Raw genomic sequence first — 22,880 nt, 5'->3', positions numbered from 1 at the left:
AATGTTCCCATCTGTTGGATGCGTTTGCGTCGGCCGGGCCTGGAAGAGATTCCTCAAGCGCTTGTGCAAATTCCTCCACTTTTCTCTGATCCCGGGTCTTGCTGGTATCAATGCGAGGTCTTCCTTCCTTTTTCGTGTGATACAGTCGCTTTGTTTGCAGTTTCACTCTGCTGCACACCAGGGAGTGGTCAGTGTCGCAGGCAGCACCATGATAACTGCGTGTGATCTTGATGCTGGGAAGGCTGGAGCGTCTGGTGAGGATCAGGTCGAGCTGGTGCCAGTGCTTTGATCTTGGATGTCTCCAAGAGACTCTATGTTGGGGCTTTGTGTTGAAGAATGTGTTGCTGACACAGAGACCGTGATGACAGCAAAACTCTAGCAGGCGTTGGCCATTTTCGTTCATCCTCCCAGTGCCAAACAGACCTAAGCAAGTGGGCCATGAACTGTTATCAGCACCAACTCTAGCATTGAAATCGCCGAGGATGAACAATGGCTCTTTTACAGGGATTTTCTTGACAGTGGTGGCCAGGTCATCATAGAATTTGTCTTTGGCTTCTGCTGGAGACGACAGAGTCGGTGCATAAGCCATATGCAGGAGGTTGACTCCTGAAGCCTTTTCCAGAACTGGATGTAGCCACAAGGCAGTGGAGGTTTGAGGTCAGAGTTTCCTTCTCTTAGATGAGCTGCCTTCCTAGGCTGACGAGTCCCATCTACCTGGTGGCTGTTTAGTCGCCTCTTACGACAAGTACAGCCAAACTGAGGGCCTATTCTTAGCCCCCAGCCCCCAGGGTCATTCATGTACTGTGGGAATATTAAGCTGTCTTTGTGAGCATGAAAGGCTGGGGGAAAAGCACAACTAAGGAAGTCAGAACTCCAGGTTTGAGTGGGTAGGTTACATGCTCAGGTATCAGAATTTGCTTCCAGATGCCATTTGCTCCAAATGCCACTTTCAGAACATAATGAGAATGCAAAAATAAGGTGAGCATAGTTTCCTTTGGGCACTCACGCTACAAAGGAATCTAAAATAATGGATAAGTTCATATAAATTCATTCACTCACTAGTTTAGGCATGGCTGTAAAGTAAAAAGCTGTAAAGTATCTTGAAAAGATGAACAAGATTTGCACATGTTCTCTTCTGTCATTTGCAGCTAATGAGTTTCTATGCAAGAACAAAGTGCTTTTTTCTGGCCATCATCTGCTTAATGATGCCACTTCCTGCTTAATGATGTCACTTCTGGTCTCCAGCAGGCACTATTAGTGCTATTAGGGCCACTATATAAAAAGAGTTGATTAACCAGTAAGCTTGCTATAGGGAGAGGTTCTTCAGCATAATGAGAATTAGCTGTTTTGGGACTCTGGTAGAGGGATTTGGCTACACCCCAAAAGAAGGCTACATGTGTCTGAATATCAGATGAGAGCTTACCAAAGGTCACAAAGAACATCAGGGTCATGTAGGAGGAAGTCAAAGAGCAAGATTTATGATGCATAGACTGAAGCCTACTGTCTTAATTTTGTTCTGTTTACACGATTAAGATCCAGATAATCCCAGTCATTGTAAGAGTGGCAAGGCAGGAATTTTAAAGGCTACCTTGCACGCAGTCATAAAAACACAGGCTGGTCAAAACAGCAAGCCTCTCTCCACCCTATGAAGCTGCAGTAAGTATTTGAAGACTGCAGTTATCCAAGTCTTTTGTTTGAGAAACTTCTCGGGTCTCATAAAACTGACCCTTGAGCTTTGGGTACCAACTAAACCTGAGTAGCCTGGATAACAGTGAGGTGAAAATATTTGTTTTCGGTTATGTGGCTGGAAGGTCATTCCCTCTGCCCTTTATCCAGGCAGGAGCTCAATGTCCAATGGTTGTTCCACCTGAGGTCCAGATTCAGACCACCTGTTTCACTCCTCTCCATTTATTGTACTTCTTTTGTGGGGAACCTTGACCAGTCTTAACAGAATGACCTCTTTGCACTTAGACCAGGAATTGATTGTGTCTCGTAAAGTGAAAGGGCCAATCCGAGACCTCCTGGTACTTGAGACAGTGCACCAAATGTTGCCTACCCTTACTTGGCACCACACACCACCACTGCCTTCACTGCTTCTCCTGCTCCCTGAATTCAAAAAGAAAGAGGAGGAGGCATGGGAGAGATCACAGCTCAGTGGCTGAGCACCTGCCTTGCCTCCTGAAGGTATTGGGTTCAGTCCCTGGCACCTCCAGGTAGGGCAGAGAACAATTCCTGCCTGAGTCCCTGGAGAGCTACTGACAGTCACTGTGTGCTCCTAGAAGCATCTCGAGCCACTGTGAGAAACAAGAAGCTGGACTAGATGGACCTTGGCTGGATCCAGCAGGGCTCTTCTTATGTTCTTAACTAGATCTGTGACAGGATCTCCTGATTAATTTTTCTTTGGCTTAAAGAAGTTGCAAGGGGCAATTTGAATCAACACAGCAGTCTGGAGGACAGGTGATTTGGGACGCCTTCTGTACAGGATCTCCATATCTGCTTGCATGTATTGCTTCTCCATGCAAACTCCACATCCCTAATAAATATTAAGTTCTACTGGTTGTAACAGCTTCTTTTCCAGTCAACTTCTGCCTAAACACCAAGTGTGATGTTCGTTCTTTGGAAATTAATTACTCATTTAACACAGAAGGAGAGATTGCCGGAATGCCAACAGTTTTAAAGAGCATTAACTATACTCTTCCCAACCTCTAAGAGCATAATTCCTTTCAGTGTTAAAACATTAAGAAAGCACAGTGCAATGCAGACAAGTGATAGTCACCAAATGGGTTGTGCACCACACAGAAAGGAGCTTGCAACACAAGAGTTTCACTAATGACTTTTTAAACTGAAGTCAGTAAGAGCACAAAAGGCTAAGCGAGTCTAAAGGTCTACCCTGCCTAGCTATGTATTGATCAGAATGGGAGAAGTTTAAGACATGATTGTACACTTTTATCAACAATGTTTCCTCACTTACGGTTCTATGCTGATTTTGGTGGTATCTTTCACAAGAGAGAACAAGAGGGCTCCATCCATTCCATCTGAAATTTAAAAACGACACACATACATCAGAAACACAACAAAGGTTGTAAAATCTTCCACTTAGCCTCTGACCATTTTCACCTAATACTGTGCTCTTATACAATGTCCCTATTTACAGGAGCTCCTCCATTTGACATCACTGAAACTAAAACCCATCAAACCTGAACACTCAGATGTAATTTTGATCATCATGACACACCATTATGATGAATACTGAAGCATAATTTCTAATCACTCAAAGGGAGTTCCAAAAACAATCTTGGAATCACACAACAGTAATTGTTCAGGGCTGTTGCCTCTTTCTGCCAAAACTAAGGATAAGGACAGCTTAGGGACCCCTACTTGGAGTGGTTGCTGTTCCAGAAACAGTGAGGGATCCTATCTTGAACTCTACCAAGCCTCCCCTCTAGCAGTGATAGCAAACAGGATAATGACCCTGTCATTATCAGGGATTGTTATATCACTGAGGGTGCTCAGGGGTTAGGGGGCAATCCTAACCCCTTATGTCAGTGCTTTCCAGCTCTGACTTAAGGGCAAAGCAGCTCCGAGGTAAGGGAACAAACACTCCCTTACTTTGAGGAGGCCTCTGTGAGTGACACCCAACTGCAGGATGCAGCACAGGTCCCACTGGCACCGCTATGCCAGTGGTGGAAAATACTGGCACAAGGGGTTAGGATTGCATCCCAAGTGTAATGCAGCCTACTGTCAAGCTTCAGCAAGGTCTAGACTCCAGGCAGTGGGATTCCATGACCCTGGGAAATTAGTTGCCCTCTATGACCGAGAGTCAGGGGTGTGTTCCCAAACAGGCAGGCATCAAGTTTCAAAGCAGCAGCAAGAAGCAGAGGGACCAGAAGCAGGTTTGTAGAAAAAAACAGGTAAGGGTCAAGATTCAAGGCAGTAATTAGAGAAAGGGAGCACCTTGGGCAGCATCCTCCCCACCAGAGATGTGTGGCTCAGGTCTGCTGAACTCCGACTTTGGGGGGGGGGTCACTTGACTGAACCCTTAAGCAGGCTTATACTGCAGCCTGGAGTATACCTTGGAAGTACAGAGGTCAGTCTGCTAGGTTTGCAGGGGAGGCAGAGTGTTGGTGGAGTAGGAGGTCAGGCACTGGGGTCTGAATGCTAAGGCCCCCAGTTTGAGAAACCCCATTCCCAGACACTTTACAGCTGTAGCCCATGTAGTTAAAATCATGTCAAAATCAATGAGTACTTGCTCAGCAAGGTAGTGCACTGGTGTCAGCCTAGACAGCTTTTGTGCTGAGCTAGTTTCGGAGAGCAGGCCTGATCTGCTTCCTCAAAGTATGGTGCCTATTTTGCATCAAGAAAGTGACTTAGGGTTGTATCCTAAGATGTCCTTCCACAATCATTATCTTTGTACATTTCAGAGATGATTATTTCTATTACCTAGAACAGAGGTGTACATCTTGGTGGAACCAGCATTTGTAGATGAAGAGCAGAGCGTGTTGAAATACAACCCTGACCCCTCACGAATGGGGCTGAGCATTGGAGGCGGTGTGTAAGGGGAACACTGGACTAAGCCCTGGAGGAGATGGTCCATGAGGAAGACAGGTGAGCGAAGGTTACTCTGGTAGCATCCTCCAGTGCCTGGCTGTATCTCACTGCAGACCGGTGGCGGGGGTGGAATGAAAAGTGATTTTGGATGGGTCCGCCTCTTTCTCTTCTTCTGTGGTATATTTTCCTGGGGGTCATTATCATCAGGGTGTTCCTTCTCCTCAACCTGAGAAAACAGACATAGCTCACAGAACTAAATAGCTACCCCATGGCTGGGGGGGGGGGGGAAATGAACATGGCCAGTGTGGTGCTGAATCCTTCAGGTTGCAGGACTGGATGCTTCTCCCTGATGATCCCTTGGAGGCAACCTCTTCCCCTATGTCACACCAGGACCCATGACTGACTGAGAAACACCCCCTTAAGGTCCAAGACAGAAGACATAGCTAAGGCGTTCAAGGGATATTTTCACTACAAACTTTTATCATTTTTACACCACCTTAATAGTCATGACTTCTGGGGACTGTAGTCTACCAAAGGGAGCTGAGAATATCAGAAATCTGTAGCCCACTCCTCTTCCTCCAGCTACACATCAGGACATTTCCAGTTTGGATCTCAACTCTCCCATGACCTTGTCAGGTGGTTTTAAGTGAGTCATTCTCCCTTAGCCCGGTCCTCCCAGCATCCTTCCACATGAGGATAATAATTCTGACGAACCTTACAGGGTTGTCATAACGATTACAAGATAAGTAAATATATCTGAAGTGCTCTGAATACATAAATGCCTAAGTAAACAAATGGGTCAGGGTACGGTCTGAAGGTATGTCATGCAGACCCTGCTGGTCCATGCCAGAATGGAATACTGCCTGGGAATCTCATGTTCACCACCCTGATCTTCATGATGGAAAAAAAGATGGGGTTTATGTAACAAATCATATATATAATTAGGAGGGAATGGCAATTAACAGCCCTATCCTGAGCTGCCCAGTGCACAGGACTGCAGTGGCTTCGAAAATGACTGCCACTGCATCCTGAGCGCAACTGGTGGCTCAGCCGGGTAAGGTGAGTAGCCCTGCAATGGGGCTACTTGATTCTATGGCGACCCAAGGGTGCTGAGGGCCGCAGACATGCCTTACGGCATATTTGTGACAGTGTGAACTGTTTAGGATTGAGCCCTAAGTCCGTTTACCACTGACAAGCCCATAGTAAGGTGTTTGTAGCGCTTACTTGAAATTATGCAGCTTCACAGTTCACCTCCTTGAAGACCTGCTGAAGCCCAAATATGTTCCAGGAATACGGAATTATTTGGGGTAGCTTTTGCATGGGGGCAGAGGTTGGAAGAGTTTTTTTTCCAAACATTTGTTACATATTTATATGTATTTATCTACGTGACATATGAGAGCCATATGGCATCAGTAGTCCTGAAAATGGCAAAACACAAACCTCCAGTATTTTAATCCCATACTATTCAAGACCAAGTTTATGGTAATGCAGATTCTTTCCTGGCATTCTGCACAGGCTGGATCCTTACACACACTCACTCTCACACACACACACTCTCTAGCAGTCTCTCTGTCTGCTGGGCTAGAAATGAAGCCCAGCCAGAACTTGATATCAACTGGCTCCCAAAAATATGTGTTGCTTTTTTTTACTATTGTTATTTGTTAGCTGCTTTCAAGCTTTATTGAAAAGTGGGATACAAATTCACTAAGTAAACCACTAAGTTGGTGGATTAATATTTCTTTGTATAGTTTGAAGACTACAAACTACAAATCACCACCCACTTTGCTCTCTTGCTGCTGGTTTGTAGCTGTTACGGGTACCGAGACGGGAATTACAAGAGGTGCTACCGCTACATCTTCCAAAGGCCTTTTGATTTCAGGAGGAGTATCTCCATCCCCTGCTGGCTTGAAGGACAGTTTCTGAGGTTGCAAATGATCTGCCTTAAGGGAAAGGAAAGAGAAAAAGATATGCATCCCAGCAAGAAGAATACAGACTATAATCTTGAAACGTGTTTACCTCTTTTGCTTTATTTCAAATTCTGTCTTGCTCTTTTTCAGGAGCTTGGGGCAAGTACAGTTTAAGTTTAAAATAAATAAAACAGAACACCCAGTGAAATATATAAATGTTTCCCCAATTCTGCTTAAGTGAGTGTTAATGTCTACATCATGTTTTTCAGCATTCAAAGCACTTCACACACATTATCTCAGTAATCCTTATAAACACTTTAAAAAGGTTAGGTCATTATAATTTTATCCCCAATAGCAAAATGCCTGTCATGAATATGTACAATTTAGGCCTAGTAGCATGTGGAGCCTGAACCAAGGTAAACCAGTAACAGAGAAGTGGCTTGCAGTTCCTAGCTGCAAGGATGTGAGTAACAACAGCCAACGAAATTTACAACTCAATGGGAGGTGATAATGTAGCACCTAAGCAGACAGAAAGGCGCCCATCAAGGGGGAATGCAGCTGTGGATCTCCACTGAGGAGGGGAGAGCTGAGAGGGCTAGCATCCAGCCCCACTTTGGGATGATTCTGTCCCCAGGAGTTCTGATTCGGCAGTTTAAATGAGTACCGAGTCACCTCAGTCCTGTTAGCCTGAGAAGTATAAGAACAAAGCCCAAGGGGTGTGTCTTTGTCTTTTGGTGGAAAGGCTGTGGGTGCAACTTCCTGCAGGGAGAGCCTAGTCCACCAGGGCCAGGTGGCCTCATAGTTAACCTGGAGCTGAAGATCTACAAAGGAAAGCTGACCCAGGTGAGAGTTAGGGCATAACAGAGATAGCCAGTTAGCTTTGTTATTTTTATACTGATATGTTTCCTAGAAGTTTTATGCCTCTAGCATTTGCTGGCTTTTGTAACTTTATGTAACCCTATGTATTTAATAAAGTAAAAATCCTTTTACTAAGTTGTTTCATTGTCTGTTGGGGACAAAGGTTCAGAATCCTGCCTAGCCGTTCAACAAGCTACCAAATACTCATTGAGGACTAGTAACTTGAGGACTGAGGCTTTAAGTAAAGAAAGTGCTCAGTGCCTGCAAGGGATAGAATTAAGCCTAGAAGGTCTCAGTGTCCCTGGACAGAGACACTGGCACATACAGGGTGGTGGCAGTACTACTGAACAGGGGTCCCTGAGGGCTCTAGGGTTCAAGAACCAAGAACTCTGAGCACCCCAAAACCCCGGGAGTCTACGACAGCGCCCATCATTATATCAGGCAGGATGCTTGTGGCAGGAAGGACTGTACATTGAAAAGACCTGAGAGAGCGGAGACATTTTGCCTCTCTACAGGATTCCCCTTCAGCGTTCATTTGGTAAACATGCACACACACCTCCAGTAGTGGAGTTAAGAATACTTATGCAGCCTTCTAGAAAGGTAAAAGAGAGCCAGAGACCAAAGAAGAGCAACAGAGACAGAAGAAGCCCTCTGAAAAATAGGTGGCTTAGAGGTCACAGAAGAACAAAACAGGTTGAAAGAGAATTCCAAATGTAGCTGGATACTGTGTGTGTGGCAATCTCTTCTATTTTCCATTCAGACCAGTGTTAAACCAAACCTAGTGAAACTGGAACCTTGAGTATTGCTTATGGAAGTTAAGGTTGATAGCAACGAGTCCTTTAACTGCGATACAAGGACATCTGCAAGAGGGATCTGAAGGCCTTAGGAGTGGACCTCAACAGGTGGGAAACCCTGGCCTCTGAGAGGCCCGCTTGGAGACAGGCTATGCAGCATGGCCTTTCCCAGTTTGAAGAGACACTTGGCCAACAGACTGAGGCAAAGAAGTAAGGCCCATAGCCACGGAGACAGACCAGGGACAGACTGCAATTGCTCCCCATGTGGGAGGGATTGTCACTCCCGAATCGGCCTTTTCAGCCACACTAGACGCTGTTCCAGAACCACCATTCAGAGCGCGATACCATAGTCTTTCGAGACTGAAGGTTGCCAACACAAGGCAGGAGGAGGAAATTAAGGAAAAGGAAGCTGAGGGGCAGGAGGGTCAAAATCCTACAGCTGTTTCCTGGTCTTACTTCAACCACAGTTTAAGAGGAAGCCAGCATCACATCTGCATGTGGTGAGCTAGCTTGAGAGAGGATAACTTGTCCAAAGTCACCCAGTTCAGTTCATGGCTGCTGCAAGAATTCAAACCCCGGTTTCCAATGTCAAAACTTCATCAGCTACACCACACTTTCCCTTACTATGAGCTTCTGTACATCAATTGCTCATATCAGTAGTAACAAATATTCATTTAACAAGTTTGATTTCTCTTTTACCTGCAGTTTTTCCTTTCCCGATGGAGATTGCCATTCTTCACTATAGAAACACATGTGGCTGTTCAGTCCTCTCTCCGTATAAAACAGCTGTCTGCAGGTCGTACAAACAAAGCCATTTCCCTGCTCACTCCTGTCTCCAGGGCCTTCCCCAGTCTTACTACTGCTTGCAAAAAAAAAAAAAAAATGAAGAAAAAACAGATTTTAAATAATGTAATAATATGAAGTTCAATTTCCACTGCGTAATTTAGCCTCAATCTATATTACAAGCAATTTGCATTTCCCCTGCTTTTGAACCTGTTTTATGTCTGCCTGGGAAAAGATCTTCTACAGTTCATTTACCAGCCAACTGTGTTAACTAGTGAAGAAAACTCCACTGGGATATCATATACAAGCAGGACAGATACTGGCTGGGATCCAAAGAGCTGCTCAGGGACTTACAGTAGCCCACTCCATTTTTTTTTTTTACTTATTTTCTTGGAACTGCTTACCCTTATGCTATATTGCAATCTGCTTTTGAAACTCCCTTCCTCCGAAGTGCTTGTTTATTGTGTGTTCTCTGCTCCCATGTTTTCTTCATGCAAATGCTTCTAAGTCTGTCACTAGCAAAGTGTGGTTTCTCAACTCAATATCCATTAGCATGGGAAATGGAAACCTCCTATCAGCATAAGTTTTTTTAATTAACTTCTCACCAATGCCTATTTGGGGAAGAGGGAGCTGGTAACTACCAATTTTCGTGATTTCCCCCCCCTAATTTTACCAGTAAAATGCCTGAGGATGCAAAGTCTAGGACAGAGTTCTTTAGCCTTGGGGTCAGGATCTCAATGGGGTTGTGAAGCCTTAGTTATGGGGTCACAGCAATTTACAGGAATGAAATAGGATGAAGACCACTGGACTGGAGCACAACGAGGGGAAAGTGTCTGGTGCACCCCTTCAGGTACCAGGAGATTGCGTCCCAGTCCTGCTCAGGTCCTTAACAAATGTACTAAAATAGTTTTCACTAGTACCAGGCTTCATGGTAACTTTTTCTGCTCTAATAAGAATATTTTATTACAGTGAACAGTGTTGGGCAGGTAGAACAGGGGCAGGCAGTGAGCAGTGATAGGGGCACGGATTAGGCAGATAGGGTCCCAGGAATGGGACGGACCAACGATGGGTCCCCTGTCTCATGATTTGTTTATTTGTTAGGGTCATGGCAGGGTTTTGTTAGGGTCATGGCAAGAAAAAGGTTGAAGACCACTGATTTAGGTGATTAGCAAAAAGACCTCCGTTTGGCCACACAGCTCCCATATCTCTGTATTTGTTTCAAAGAGGACATAAGAACATAAGAACAGCCCCACTGGATCAGGCCATAGGCCCATCTAGTCCAGCTTCCTGTATCTCACAGCGGCCCACCAAATGCCCCAGGGAGCACACCAGATAACAAGAGACCTCATCCTGGTGCTCTCCCCTACATCTGGCATTCTGACTTAACCCATTCCTAAAATCAGGAGGTTGCGCATACACATCATGGCTTGTACCCCATAATGGATTTTTCCTCCAGAAACTCGTCCAATCCCCTTTTAAAGGCGTCTAGGCTAGACGCCAGCACCACATCCTGTGGCAAGGAGTTCCACAGACCGACCACGCGCTGAGTAAAGAAATATTTTCTTTTGTCTGTCCTAACCCGCCCAACACTCAATTTTAGTGGATGTCCCCTGGTTCTGGTATTATGTGAGAGTGTAAAGAGCATCTCCCTATCCACTCTGTCCATCCCCTGCATAATTTTGTATGTCTCAATCATGTCCCCCCTCAAGCGTCTCTTTTCTAGGCTGAAGAGGCCCAAACGCCGTAGCCTTTCCTCATAAGGAAGGTGCCCCAGCCCCGTAATCATCTTAGTCGCTCTCTTTTGTACCTTTTCCATTTCCACTATGTCTTTTTTGAGATGCGGCGACCAGAACTGGACACAATACTCCAGGTGTGGCCTTACCATAGATTTGTACAACGGCATTATAATACTAACCGTTTTGTTCTCAATACCCTTCCTAATGATCCCAAGCATAGAATTGGCCTTCTTCACTGCCGCCGCACATTGGGTCGACACTTTCATCGACCTGTCCACCACCACCCCAAGATCTCTCTCCTGATCTGTCACAGACAGCTCAGAACCCATCAGCCTATATCTAAAGTTTTGATTTTTTGCCCCAATGTGCATGACTTTACACTTACTGACATTGAAGTGCATCTGCCATTTTGCTGCCCATTCTGCCAGTCTGGAGAGATCCTTCTGGAGCTCCTCACAATCACTTCTGGTCTTTACCACTCGGAAAAGTTTGGTGTCATCTGCAAACTTAGCCACTTCACTGCTCAACCCTGTCTCCAGGTCATTTATGAAGAGGTTGAAAAGCACCGGTCCCAGGACAGATCCTTGGGGCACACCGCTTTTCACCTCTCTCCACTGTGAAAATTGCCCATTGACACCCACTCTCTGCTTCCTGGCCTCCAACCAGTTCTCAATCCAGGAGAGGACCTGTCCTCTAATTCCCTGACTGTGGAGTTTTTTCAGTAGCCTTTGGTGAGGGACCGTGTCAAACGCCTTCTGAAAGTCCAGATATATAATGTCCACGGGTTCTCCCGCATCCACATGCCTGTTGACCTTTTCAAAGAATTCTATAAGGTTTGTGAGGCAAGACTTACCCTTACAGAAGCCATGCTGACTCTCCCTCAGCAAGGCCTGTTCGTCTATGTGTTTTGAGATCCTATCTTTGATGAGGCATTCCACCATCTTACCCGGTATAGATGTTAGGCTGACCGGCCTATAGTTTCCCGGGTCCCCCCTCTTTCCCTTTTTAAAAATAGGCGTGACATTTGCTATCCTCCAATCTTCTGGTACCGTGGCCGTTTTGAGGGACAAGTTGCATACCTTAGTCAAGAGATCTGCAACTTCATTCTTCAATTCCTTAATAACCCTTGGGTGTATGCCATCAGGGCCCGGTGACTTATTGATCACCAATGTTGATGGGGAAACATCTTTTCAACGCACCAACTCCTGGTTGATAAGCATGATCCAACATGGACCAAATTAAAAAACTATATAAAACCCAGCACCCAAGGTACAAAAGTGGGTCCATCGCTGACTCTCAATGTTATTGACCATAGATGCCTGTCAAATAAAAACCTCATGTTAATTTTAAGCACTGCCAAACCTTCAACATGTCCTGCTTACCAGCCCAGGGAAAACGGTTCTTCCTTCATTGCACCCGTAAAGCTGTAAATATTTCTACCCTGCGATTAAAAAAAAAGAAAGAAAGTTAAATTTGTTTAAACAATTTTGTTAAACACACAGAAAATAATGTTCAACCCCAAAGGAGCGCTTGTGATTCTACTTTCTTCAGAAGCTATCAATGCTATTTTCAAAGCAGTAATCATTACAAGCGTTTCAAAATTCTTTTCCTCTGCCCTTCCAGTGTGGAGCCTGCACTAAGCACATGAAACTGGCAGCCTGTGGGTCCAATATGGTTCCCAGGCGCTCCCAAGGTGATATCCAGAATCATCCTGATCCTAAGGAAATCCTCTCCTGACACACACACGGCTCTTTGGCCCTCTTTTTCCTAGCAGTAGCAGTGTGCTTTGACACAATCCTAAATTACTGTAGCTCAATACTGTAAAATACTGTAGCTCAATTGTTCACCCAAGTGCGTGTCAAGGCACATGAGCCTGGGCAGGTGACGTGCAAAAAGGGAAGTGTCTGCTACGGCCTCTGCCATTCGTGTTCAAGATGCTGGAGCGAAAAGAGCCCTTTGCCCATGTCTTGGCTCACATGGTCAGGCAACAGGGAAGCCAATTTTGCTGGCCCTTTAGTTCTTGTTACATTCAGAGTATGGCTTCTGTTTATAATTGAAAGAAAAGGGGAAAAGAGGCTACCAACAAGGGTCCTTTGCCATGTCAAGAGACCTGTTGTTCTCTCCAAGCAGAATATCAACAGTCACCACCCACCCTGTGGGAAATGGTGTCTTGAAAGAAGAACCAGTCAAGAACGGAGTCTTGGAAGAAGGATTAGACAGAGATCCTACCTTTGTTTTTAACTTATGTTCCTTGAGACAACAAAACATTTTGTTTAACCTTGAGAAAAAGAAAAGAAAGCCATGTACAAGTTGAACATGCCTGAATCTTGTTGAAAATGGTCAGCTTTGGTTTCCCTCTGGCTCTGCTCTCAAGTGAGGTAGTAGGCAAGGAAAAAGAAGCCATGGCCACTTGGCTTGGAGAAGCCACAGAAGATACATCAAACTTCAGCTTCTCCTTCCGGCGGGGTCTCCCGCTGCGGGAATGCCCTTTGCTGCTCAGTTCTTTGACACAAGCCTTACTCTTTTCCTTCTTTCTCGAGATGGGAGAGCTGTCTTCCAACTGGCTTGGCTTCCCATAAGTGTGGTTTCCTGGGGTGTTTTCATATGCTATAGACTGGCTTGGGCTGAAGTAGTCTTTGAACCCCAGGTTTCCTTTCAAGAGTCTGGTGTGCTTGGCATGAAAGACTGTGTCTGTGTTCACGGGAGGTGCAGAAAGTGACTGAAATGACTGTGGAGAAGGTGGCTGTTGTCTTTCCTTCTCAGTGCCGGATGAGAAGTCTTTCTGAAAAATTGTCAAGGCCTTTTCAGAGCAGAAAGGAGATACTTCACTTTCTGTGGGCTCCAGAAGCGGGTGAGTCACATCTGTCTGCTGCTGGAATACACTTCGAACTGGTTTTGCCACGGCCTGCTTGGCCTCTGTAGTCACTGGCTGAGAAGGAGCCACCAGCTGGGTGTGAGACACAATGTGCTGAGATTTGGTGATCCTCTGGAACAGATGGCCCTGGACTTGCAGCTGATCTTGATTCACAGAGGATTCTTGGGATGTCATAAAGAGCTGCCTGAAGAGCGGCCCAGCCTCATCCTTCCGCAGCACACTGTGCTTCGGGGCATCTGGAAGCCTTGCTGATGGCCTAAAAGTCTCCTCAAAGCCACTAAGCTTTGACTCTCCAGGAAGTTCCCCCTGTGTCTTTAAGAGCGCAGGAGTAAAGGATAAAACATCTGGATGCTCAAAGGTCTGTGCCAAAGAATCAAAGGCATGAGATGGCCCCGCTAACCCTTGTGAAATATCTTGAGTGGCAACAGGTGACATCTGAGCAACAAAAACACTGTTCCCTTTGCTTTTGGTGCAGGACGGCGACACATTTCTGACCCACTGGAAATTGCCACTTGACTGGTGAGAAGCCGCAGGAATCTTCTGGCCTCTGAAAAACGGGTAACGAGGGATGCTGCTATTAGGCCAATACTCCAGGGCTGTGGTTTCTAAAGGAAACTGAGGTTCTGATTGCTGTTGCCTGTCAGGCAAATTTGAAACATTTTCTGCTGGTCCAAGCACAGATAAATTCCCAGGATTGATTATGGTGTACACACTAGAAGAGGCCGTGGTCTTCTGACAAGGATAAAGTTCCTTCATCACTTTATCGCCCGTGGCTTCTGTGAGCACAGTAGTATTTGTGGGAATGCAGGAAACAGGGCCACATGCAGAGGTGCAAGGTTGAAGGGAACTCTTTGAGCTGGGTTCAGATTGTCCTGTATTGGGCGAAGGAGCCGATGGAAGCTTCTGGCTGACTAAGCTACTTACAATACATCTCAGCAGATCTCTGTTGGGCAGGAGGGAATTATTAGAGGCTGGAGGTTCTGGGTAAACAGCCAGCCTCTCTGCAGTTCTCACACTGCTGGGTCCCATCTGAGCGCGTGAATCGTGGGGAGGGGTGCAGCCCTCACAAGCCTCGTCATCCTTTAACAACCTCAAACCATGGTGCATTTCATAATGCCGGCGCAGCGACCGATGGTCCGAGTAACTTTTATTACAGCCTTGTTCTATGCAAATAAATGGCTTTGTTTTTTGGTGTGTTAACATGTGACCGCTCCTGCAATTTAAAAATACACATTTTTCTTTAACAATATGGAAAACACAAGAAAGGGTTAATCTTAAATATTATGACTAAACACTAACATCACCTCCTATTCTTAGTAATACAATTCTCACTTTTATAATCAGTACTGTAATATATCAAATTATTTTTGGTGATGGAGAAAAAGATCATGAAGCCTCTGGCAATGAGTGATTCAGCTGCCTGCCTGCCTGCCTGCCTGCCTGCCTGCCACAGAAGGGCTGAGAAGGACCTCTCTGGCTACCCTTGGCTAAATTATTCTGATCCTAGAGAGGAGCAGGAGCAGAGAAGTCAGAAAGGTTTGAAGAAACAGGGGATGGAGGAGCGTTCTAGGACAATGAGGCCAGAGACAGAGAAAACATTTGAAGAATAGAAGTACATGAGGCTAGGAGACTCAGTGATAGGGAAGGCTGAAATTATGAATGGATTTGAAAATAAGGGTACAGTAAGGTGATAAGCCAAAGTTTGGCTGCACTCAGGAGCAGCAGGGGCCAGAACTGGACACTTGGGGATCTCCACACAGCTTCCCTGTGTGATGAGTCATCAGGGCTACAAGCTGGAAAATAGCACACAACACATAGAAGCTCCAGTAAGGTCACACTTATTTGACATATTTCCAGGTGCTGAAGTAACTCTGCCCATCTAGAATTCTCCTGGTCAGTCTAAAACTTTGCCTTTGCAGCGGTTTACTGGCTTTGACCCTTGATTCCTAGCTCCTGCTCAATGGCGGCCTACCACTCAGCTCTGATGCTTCAAAATGCTATGTAGAAACCAGAAGTCAGGCAGGTTTCTAGTCTAGCCTTCCCCCCCTCAGTGTGCTAGTTTTCTATTTGCAGGAAATTTTTCTTGCATAGAATAGCATTCCTTCTTACTTCCTGTCTGAACTGGTACAGTCTAGACACAGGTTTCCCATCTCAATGAGAAGTCGGCTCAAATCCTTGGCTACAAGCCTCTAGTTCTCGCACCAAATTCCAGCGGTCATGTTTTTTTCTCAATAACCAAGCATCATGGCTAATGGAAACTGTAGGGGGTCTGCAGGGAGGCACAATTTTATACTGTGCACTAAGTAAAAGGGGGTACATGAAGCTGCCACAGTTCCTCATCTTTCAGGTCAATATACTTTTGCTGTGGAATCGTTATACCTACATCTCACCCAGCAATAACTCACACCCAATTGTCCCCAAATGTCTGAGGGCGACATTTTCTCATACATCACAAATTAGAAAGCCTTTCTTTCCTCAGCACCAACTGCCCAGTCATCTCTGGAACCCTGCGTGAATTAGTGTTCTGTGAAATCCGAGAGCCTATTACATACAGCGCTGCTAACACCATTAATGCAATGCAGCTCCATTGGCTCTTCTGCTATTGACTTATGCGCATTATATATTAAATTACTAAAGAAAACCAACTCCGTGGGCACGCATACCTGGCACTAACCAAACTAGAACTGCCAGATTTCTATCGTATCAGAAACACTCTTCACGCATTTAAACTGGTTTCATTGGCAAACGGATACATACAGGTGGTCCTGTCGCTTGAAGGCTTTGCTGCAGATCTTGCAGACGTGTTTCCGTTCCTGGCTGTGAGTCACATAATGTTTGCTGAGAGAGCTGGTGCTGCTGAACACCTTCCCACAGAGGCTGCAATCCAGGAAAGGGGCTTGAAGAGAGCTTTGCGGATGCTTCCCTTTCTTTCCACTGCCAGAACTGGATCTGCCTCCTTGCTCCACTTCTTTAGGCGCTGAAGGGACAGGAAGCCCCAATTCTAAACAAGTAAAGAATTCTCCACTTATTTCCCACCGAGTGACATATGACATTCAAGGTGTTGTTGGCTCTGACATGCGTAGCTTTTCCTCAGGTCAGGTGCCCCCCCCCCCACTGGCCATAGATTTGGACCATAGTGCTGATGAGGAACTCATCCTCAACCCTCCCCACAGACCTGATCTGCTAGGGGTGGGAGGAGATTCTGGCTGTTGTTTACCCCAATAAAAGCTTCTGTCTGCAACAGGCTTGACAACCTAGGTGGGTCCCAACAGAGTGTCATTTTAAAAAGTGGGTCCCGGTGTTAACAAATTTGAGAACCACTGTTCTATATCATCCAATCTCTATGCCATTTTACCAGCCCCGCAATTCTAAAAGAAATTAACTTGCAATCATCAAACTGCCTGCTTATGCAGCAGATCCACTGACTTCACAGCGAATTAGTTTGAAGTTTCTATCTTAGTTGCTTTTAGATTTCAGCACCAGAGTGCCTAAGTAAATAAATTCATTGAGATAATTAAGTTAGATGTATGAAAGTAGTACAGCACCACTTCCTCTAAAAGGGAGAAAGCTCTAATGATGGTTCAGCATGATCACAGCTAGACAATGAAAGCTTACTCTTGCTGCTTTATCAGAATACATGTGTCATTCTCACTGACCAAGAACGTTCCTTCTGCATCTCCATTTTGATGCTTTTTTAACTATAGCTAAACATCTCTATATTCACATGCCTGTTACAGTTGACTCACCCTTTAAGAAGAGTTTATTTTATAGGGCGCAAACATTTCCAAATGGTGATATACTACTAACAATTCAAAACCAGTGGCTGCAGCCTACTTTCTTAGGGTTGGATGCTGGCATATTTAATTGCAAAGCATGTAATGCTCATTGCGCTACTTCACCAGATGCAGGTACAATTCCAGTGAGAGATATAACTTTCAGACACACTATGCTGCCTGCTTAATGTTTTCAATTAAGCCAGGAAGCTCCTAACCCCAGTAATCATCACAGCTGAGTGCATTTTCCCCCCTTAGTGTCAGTGAAGTCAAATTTGAAAAGGTCTTTTAACATTTGACTGAAGATTGCAGAATATTTTTAGTTAAACAAATCTATCTTGTGCAAAAATTTTAAATGCTAAAAGGGTTGAACAGCTCTGTATTTTGTGGGAAACTAAGGGCCTAGTCCTAACCAACTTTCCAACACTGATGCAACTGCAATACAGCCTTGAGGTAAGAGAACAAATGTTACCCTGAGGAGACCTCCATGATTGGACCCCGCCCCCACTCGCAAGATGGAATGGATGCCCCTTTGGCACAATTGTAACAGCACTGGAAAGTTGGATAGGATTGGGCCCCGAGATATTAGGAAAACTGCTATTCTTCAGTGCCATTCTGCAGTGCGACATTTTTCTCCAACTGCAGCTGTCGAGAGTACCACAAAGACCCTAAAGAGGTCATTTCTGTACCCCAAGTATACCTGAAAGTAAACGAGGCAGCAGGAGAAAGTATTCCTACTATGCAGGAGGGTAATAAAGCAGACAGAGCACATGTGATGACCTCACCATCTTTCAGCAGATGTGATTAGTCCATAAATGAGAAAGCATTTTGTCTCTAGATCTTGTTGTTGGCAACCTTCAGTCTCGAAAGACTATGGTATCACACTCTAGATCTATAACTCACCCATTAGCACGAACCTGGAGTTGAGACTCTCAACCTGGAGACTCTCAGCCTGGAGTTCAGACTTAGGCTCCCCTAAGTATGGGGAGCCAGAACAGAGATTCTCCAAGGCTGAGGTGAGGGTGACAGAACCACTTAACTATTTTGCTGGGTTCAAAGAGGAGAGCAAAATGACTTCTAACCAAATGGTAGCAATACGGGCACAGCAAAGCAAGGGGGGAAGAGCAGAGTTTAAATTGAGTAATTAAATTATTACAGAGAGAAAGAGGGAATTGCAATACTTTACCCATGCACCAAATCCTTAGCACACCTTTCTGTTCCAAAGCTTTATGATTATTAATCACTTCTAGGTCTTAAAAATTCTTCAGGGGCCCTATCTTCAAAATAAGCAAGGTGCTACAGCTGTCTGGCATAAGCCCGCCACAGGTTTACAGAAATGTGTATCTCAGGCAAGCTACAGTATATGGCAGGGGTGCCCAAACCCTGGCCTTGGGGCCATTTATGGCCCTCGAGGACTCCCAATCCGGCCCGCAGGGAGCCCCTGGTCTCCAATGAGCCTCTGGCCCTTCAGAGACTTGCTGGAGCCCATGCTGGTCTGACGCAATTGCTCACCATCTATGTGACGGCCAACTGTTCAACCTCTTGCTTGAGCTGTGGGATGAGGGCTCCCTCCACTACTTGCTGTTTCACATTTGTGATGCAGCAGCAAAGGAAAGGCTGGTCTTGCTTTGTGCAAGGCTTTTTATAAGCCTTGAGTTACTGCAAGACCTTCATTCATTCATATAAATTCAATCTCTAATATATTCATTTATGTAAATTTATTCAAATTTGAAATGTAAATTAATTCTTTTTTCCCCAGTGTCAGAGAGATGATGTGGCCGTCCAGATGTCAGTGTCAGAGAGATAATGTGGCCGTCCTGTCAAAAAGTTTGGACACCCCTGGTATATGGTAACAGAGAGCAATTTCCCAAAGGCCACACAAGGAACTGACTGCTAAAATGAAACTGGAATCCAGGTTTCTCAGGTCCAACTTAAGCAAAAGCTATTTTGCCTCCCTAGCTCTTTATGCAAAAGGATGCTCTGAGAAGTACTTACCATGCAAAAGTGGCCGTGAATCTGAATCACAATCCTCAAGGAGCTTAGCAGAATCACAGTCCTTCACAGAATACAACGATGACAAGTTGTCCAGGTTGTCCTCCAAAGAGTCATTATTTATATTTGCAGATGAAAGGCTGAGATCCACTTCCAGGTTGTTCAGTCCTGAAAAAATCATTTCTCTCATATCTGGACAAAGATCATGGCTGAAAGCATCACTGCAGTCCAAAGTTCGATTCCCTGAAAACTCATGAAGCTGCATCTCAGAATAGAGGGAGCTTTCATCGCTTAGGTGGTACTGGTTCATTTTCACCTCTGGGTTTGTATTTCGAGCTAGGATTCCTAAGCATAAGAGAAGGATGAGAAACACAAGAGGGTCATGACTGTGAGGCACTATCGTTAAGAGTTCGTCCATGACTAGCCCAAAGGTAAATGGAAAAGGGGCCATGGCTTAGTTGTAAAGTACATGGTTTGCATGCTGAAGACCCAAAGTATCTGGAGACAGGGCTGCAAAACACCTCTGCCTGAAACCCTGGAGAACAACTACCAGTCAATAGTAGACAAAACTTAGCTAGAGGGACAAAAGGGCTGACTCAATCCAAGACAGCTGCACAGGGTCACATAATCAGACACTTCCAGAGAAGGCTCATCCTACATACATCTACAGTGCAATTCTACACACACTTACCTGGGAGTGCCCCACTGAAGACAGTGAAATTTACTTCTGAATAAACATGCATAGGATTGCACAGCTAGTTTGTTTGAACTAGAAACAATTTGCATTCAGTTTACAAACACATTAGGCAAACTCCTGGGTTACTACAGCCAGCACGATCCCCAAGAACAGCTTAACAGCTGATGACTCAACATACACATCTGATCAAATCAATGTACCAACATTTATGTATCAACATATGTACATATTGTATAGGATGGTACATTTTGAACAGAACATTCAAAAACTAAAACTCTGGTTGATTACTTGCTGGGACACTAAATGGGCCCAGGGTCAACACTTAAATATCAGCCTTCATAAAGTTTATGAACATTACATCTTAGGAAATGAAACAGAAAGTATCTGAAGATGCCCTTTCCCTCTAAACATAAGTGGTAGCCCTTCTTCATTAATTCTCAACAGTTCTGATGAGGGTCCTGCTGTTTTCTAATGAAAAGCACAAGGGCTTCAGCTAGCCTTGGAATCCTGCCCTCTGCTCTGGAAACCCTTACTGCTACTACCAGAAGTGGCGATGGTTACTTATTGTGAAGGGTTAGGGTTGCTGCACATGCTGAAAGATACTCTCATTTCAATTATTATTTTACTTGCTTCAGAGCCAAACCACAAAGGTTTAGGAACTAAGCTATGGAGAACTCTAGCTAAAGTCGTAGCTGTTAGGAAGAAAACTAAATACTGATTAGTTTTCAGAATTAGTGTGGCACAGCAGCTAAAGACTGAGGGCCCACTCCTATCCAACTTTCCAGCATTGGTACAGCTGCAATGCAGCCCAGAGATAAGGGAACAAATGCTCTCTGACATTGAGGAGGCCTCTGTGACTACCTCCCGACCAAAGGATTCAGCACACACCCCTTGGCATAGCTGCACCGGCCCTGGAAAAATGGATAGGATTCGGGTATGAGTTGCCAATTCATACATCCCTAGTTTGAATTTCACCTCTACCACTAAACTCACTGGATGGCCTTAGGCAAGACTCTCAACCTTCCTCATCTACAATAAAAAGATAACAACATTTGCTTACCATACCATACATTGTTGTAACGACATTGTCAGGATAATATATGTGAAGCATTTTGCACACTCAAGAAAGTGCTTATACAAACCTCTATTATTAAAAACTATAGAATACAACATTACTCACTAGAATGAGTTCAGTCATCACTCCATCCATAATAAAAACTCAGGAAATATTATTAAATTAATTACCTTAAAAAAAACTAGCATTTGATTGCATAAGTTTATCTTCTAGTCTTGCAAAAACTATCAAATACTCAATAAACCTTTATTAGGCATAAGTATTTGATAGGTGAAGACTCTGTACAGAAACCATACAGAGAATAGAAACCTAAGCAGTACACAAAAATAACTTTCTAATATATATATAATGTATACATGTAACTAGGAGTAAATCAACTCCTACTCTAACAGCTGCACTAAATTCAATTCTATACAGTAAGCCTTCCTGTAGAGACTGATACTGACTTTCTACAACTTTCCCTCTACATACCCCAAACGACCCCCCCATACATAACAATGTTTTTAAAAATGGAGAACAAAATATTTTATAAGAAAAAAACTGCCAACTGAGGGCAAAGACTACAAAATAAGTAAAAGTACATCCAATTCACTTCAGTTACAGATTTCTGATCTTCTGGTCACAGATTAGGAACAAAATTAAAAGACATCCAAATATGGGAAAATAGTGCTAATTTAAATGCTTTATCGCTGGCTGATTTGTGAATAACAAAAAGGGCAAAGCCAATTAATACCATGAAACAATTCACTGAAAAACTGGTTTGAACATTTCCTAAAACTCCTGTCACGTTTTTAACATCTGCAGCCTTCCTCAAGGGAAGAATAATAATTATTAAACCATCGAGGCACAATAAAATTAACACATAAAAGTACCATTCTGCTGTGATCCAAAAGGAAATTTTAGCAGAACATGTTTAAGAGCTCTTTTGAAAAAAAAATCCCATGTTAGGATTATTGAGAATCTCATGCCTGGTTGTTTACACAAAGATAAAAACCACTATATTATTACAAATATAAAGTCATAATCACATTACCGAGCTATAAGAAAGAGACATCAATTATGCTAACCAATCCAGAAAATTTTTGTCTAAGAAACAGAGATGACAGAAACTCATCAGAAACACTGGGAATTCTTAGAACCAATATTTCAACTGCAGTAATTATTTTCTGGCACCAAATGAGGTTGCCTTTTGGTTGTTTTTCAGTTGATTATGGTTTTATTTGTGACCTCCTATGAAAAGATGCAAATATTTTTAACAAATTTCAACAGAAATGAAAATATATTAATTTTGGCAAACTTACAAACATATGCAAAGTTATGCACGGAGATTCATGATGTCTCCACTACAAGGTTCATCGATTCACACAGTTCCCTCCTATTTCGCAAATACATCAGCCTGAATATCTGCTCTTTGGTGCTAGTTGCAAACAATAAAGCAAAGTTCATTTGAACTTCCTTTTGCGGTCACAATGATAATAGAAATTGGATGCAGTTTAAAATCCTTTAGTGGGGACCTCTGGGAATAAGGATAAAAAAAGTAGAAATTTTAATTCATATCCATTCAAAACGACATACACTATTTCATCAGTATACATTTAATCCAGGGGTGTCCAAAGTTTTTGGCAGGAGGGCCACATCGTCTCTCTGACACTGTGGGGGGGGGGCCGGGAGAAAAAAGGAATTAATTTACATTTTAAATTTGAATAAATTTACATAAGTTTACATAAATTAATATATTAAAGATGAACTTATATGAATGAATGTCTTGCAAAAGCTCAAGGCCTATAAAAGGCCTTGCACAAAGCAAGGCTGCCCTTTCCTTTGCTGCCGCTGCTGCATCAC

At 44.1% G+C, this 22,880-nt stretch overlaps 1 protein-coding gene across 3 annotated transcripts in view; it reads right to left on the bottom strand.

Annotated features, from left to right (window-relative positions):
* The window catches only part of ZNF541 (zinc finger protein 541), a 33,014-nt gene extending 10,479 nt beyond the window's left edge, over positions 1–22,535 (bottom strand). For 2 of the 3 annotated variants that reach the window (XM_066638236.1, XM_066638238.1), the window contains exons 1-9: positions 22,340–22,535; positions 19,270–19,611; positions 16,259–16,502; positions 12,947–14,714; positions 12,009–12,067; positions 8,807–8,969; positions 6,330–6,488; positions 4,441–4,774; positions 2,972–3,035 (exon numbers count right to left, since the gene is read on the bottom strand). In XM_066638236.1, the coding sequence (XP_066494333.1) occupies positions 2,972–3,035; positions 4,441–4,774; positions 6,330–6,488; positions 8,807–8,969; positions 12,009–12,067; positions 12,947–14,714; positions 16,259–16,502; positions 19,270–19,576 (3,098 nt within the window). In that variant the 5' untranslated portion in view covers positions 19,577–19,611; positions 22,340–22,535. The remainder of the gene's footprint in view (positions 1–2,971; positions 3,036–4,440; positions 4,775–6,329; positions 6,489–8,806; positions 8,970–12,008; positions 12,068–12,946; positions 14,715–16,258; positions 16,503–19,269; positions 19,612–22,339) is intronic. The other variant, XM_066638237.1, reaches the window with a different exon arrangement.
* Between the last annotated feature and the right edge of the window lie 345 nt (positions 22,536–22,880).

The sequence above is a fragment of the Tiliqua scincoides genome, chromosome 10 (genome assembly GCF_035046505.1).
Source record: "Tiliqua scincoides isolate rTilSci1 chromosome 10, rTilSci1.hap2, whole genome shotgun sequence".
Lineage (NCBI taxonomy): Eukaryota > Metazoa > Chordata > Lepidosauria > Squamata > Scincidae > Tiliqua > Tiliqua scincoides.
This window is presented reverse-complemented; position numbering and strand designations above follow the sequence as displayed.